A 2,366-nucleotide genomic window follows, 5' to 3' on the forward strand; every position below is an offset into this window, starting at 1 on the left:
AGGCAAACACGAACGGTAAGCGCCTTGTGATCGGAAAAGGACAAGACATGCATACTGGTCGCTCTTAACTGTGTTTTAAGTGAAGAGGAGACATAACAACGATCGATAAGTGAACCCGAACCACTTGTGACATAAGAAAACTCCACTGAGTTACCCTTGAGAAGCTCCCAGCTGTCGCACATGCCCATGTTGCTTACAGCGTTTTGCAAAGAAAGGCTAAAATTTCTAGCGCCCGTCACATCTTTCGACTGCAACACGCAGTTAAAGTCACCCGCGAGAATAACATGGTTACATGCATTCCGCAAATAGAAAGGTAACGTTCGCCCGAAAAAATCCTCCCTCTCCGCTCTCCGCTGACTGCCCGAAGGAGCGTAAACATTGCACAGGGTGGCATTGTTCTCGAGTCGAACGCAAATCAGACGAGAATCTAAGCTGCGCTCGACATGGGAAAATTTTAAATGTTGACGTAAAGTGATCGCCGTACCCCTCCCCGTCACATCAACATTGCAAATTACGTTATACCCAGGAAGCGATAGATCTGAAATACATACTTCTTGCAGAAATATGATGTCCAGGTCCATCGTCCTAATAAATGTTTTGAGGGCTTCCAGCTTTGTCGCGTTAGAAATCGCATTAATATTAATAGTAGCTATATTATAGCTACTACCAAGATCACTACTTACCGGGTTAGGATCCATCGCAACAAAACTTAATTAATCTGTAGTGAAGTTGTGTGTTTTTTTGGCGGTCGACCAGGCTTACGCTTGGACGCGCTCATAACACTAAATGTTGACGAACATGAGGCGTCACTCTCATTATCCGTTTCCGCATTTTGTTTGCGTTTAACCGCAAGCGGTTCGTCGTGGGAAGGGATGGAAAAGGATGTGGAAGGGATTGCGAGCGGCTCTTTGAACATTAAGGCACCTGAAGGCGCCCGGCATTCCACCCTCATGGGCTCAGATGCAGCCGCATCGTTAGCATCAGTGGCAGCATCCGTAGCAGCGGCAGCATCGGCAATAGCAGCGGAAACAGCGGCATTGATAGTAGCGGCAGCGGCAGCATCATCGGCAGCAGGAGCAGTAAAAGTAGGAGCATCGTCATTTTCTACATGCGTTGCGACGGCACCAACGGCAGCACGCATCTTCTCCTCGGGTTTCTCACCACTGGCTTTCACGCTCCGCTTCGGACTCGAAGGCGGAGCGAGAGTTAGCGGCTCGATCGGGATCACAAGCCGATTAGCCACTTTCGATGCAGTGCTCGCTGGTGGCTTAGTAGTGTTTGTAAGGGAAGTAATTTTGGCCTTCCCTTTGCGTCGTCCCGTGGTGTTAGTACCTGCGGTACTAGTTGATGCTGTGTTCGCATCAGATGTTTGTGCTGGTGCTTGCTTAACGGTACTTGCGTACGATTTTGCCGCACCGCTGTTGAGGAGCTGACCCACACGGTTTTGGATGCAGCTAATACCGTGATGCAAAGCTTCATTGCAGTGACGGCAAGTTTGCTGCTGTCCGCGATACAACACACCGGTCATCTCACCACACACAGTAATGAAGGAAGGGATGGGTTTCGCCAGCTTCATGCGCACTATGCGCACACCCGAAGGAATCCTGGCAAGCCGCGTTCCGGCTCCCCAAACACCGGGCACAATAGTTAGCACTTCACCGAAGCGGTTCAGCTCAGCGGAAACGTTTTCGTCGGGGATTCCTGGCGGAAGATCACGGATGTTCACCTCCGTCGCACCATCCACCATCTCGATCGGAATCGGATACTGCTTCCCCTCGTGCGTGATGCAGTGCTTCCCAGAATGCTCCTTCACTATGCTTTCCGCACGTTCAAGCGTTGGCATAGTGACGTAGACGGCACTTTGCGCAGTGTTGCGTTGCACCATCTTCACATCCACACCCGTTTCTAGCACTTCAAAAAGGAAGTTCACGGTTTCTTCTAGGGTGGGTCGCTTAGGAGCCTCCGAATAGTCGATACGGAAAGTGTTCCTTCCATATCTTTCGGTCGTACACATTATGGCTTGCAAATCAAAACAACAACACGTCCTCTCTCGTTGACGTTTGCAAGCGAACTGATCCAAATGAAGGCATCTTTCACTATTTCAATGGCCTTCAAATGCGACGTTGAATTTTGTTGCCATCTATTATCGTTGTTACGTCCATGTTTCATCCACATAAAGCCATCTTTCACTATTTCAATGGCCTTGAAATTTGATGTTGAGTTTTGTTGCCATCTATTATCGTTGTTACGGCCATGTTTCATCCAAATGAAGCCATCTTGCACTATTTCCATGGCCTTGAAATTTGATGTTGAATTTTGTTACCATCTATTATAGTTGTTACGGCCATGTTTAATCCAAATGAAGG

The 2,366-nt window shown here is 48.5% G+C and overlaps 1 protein-coding gene across 1 annotated transcript; it reads right to left on the bottom strand.

Moving 5' to 3' along the window:
• Positions 1-709: 709 nt before the first annotated feature.
• On the bottom strand, positions 710-2,068 carry LOC133395092 (uncharacterized). Its single transcript, XM_061663786.1, has one exon. The coding sequence runs from the start codon at positions 2,012-2,014 to the stop codon at positions 710-712; it is 1,305 nt and encodes a 434-aa protein (XP_061519770.1). The 5' UTR covers positions 2,015-2,068.
• Between the last annotated feature and the right edge of the window lie 298 nt (positions 2,069-2,366).

The sequence above is a fragment of the Anopheles gambiae genome, chromosome 2, assembly GCF_943734735.2.
Source record: "Anopheles gambiae chromosome 2, idAnoGambNW_F1_1, whole genome shotgun sequence".
Taxonomy (NCBI): Eukaryota; Metazoa; Arthropoda; class Insecta; order Diptera; family Culicidae; genus Anopheles; species Anopheles gambiae.

Coding starts and splice junctions, on each gene's coding strand:
- LOC133395092 (XM_061663786.1), bottom strand. CDS start 2,014: ATGTGTACGACCGAAAGATATGGAAGGAACACTTTCCGTATCGACTAT.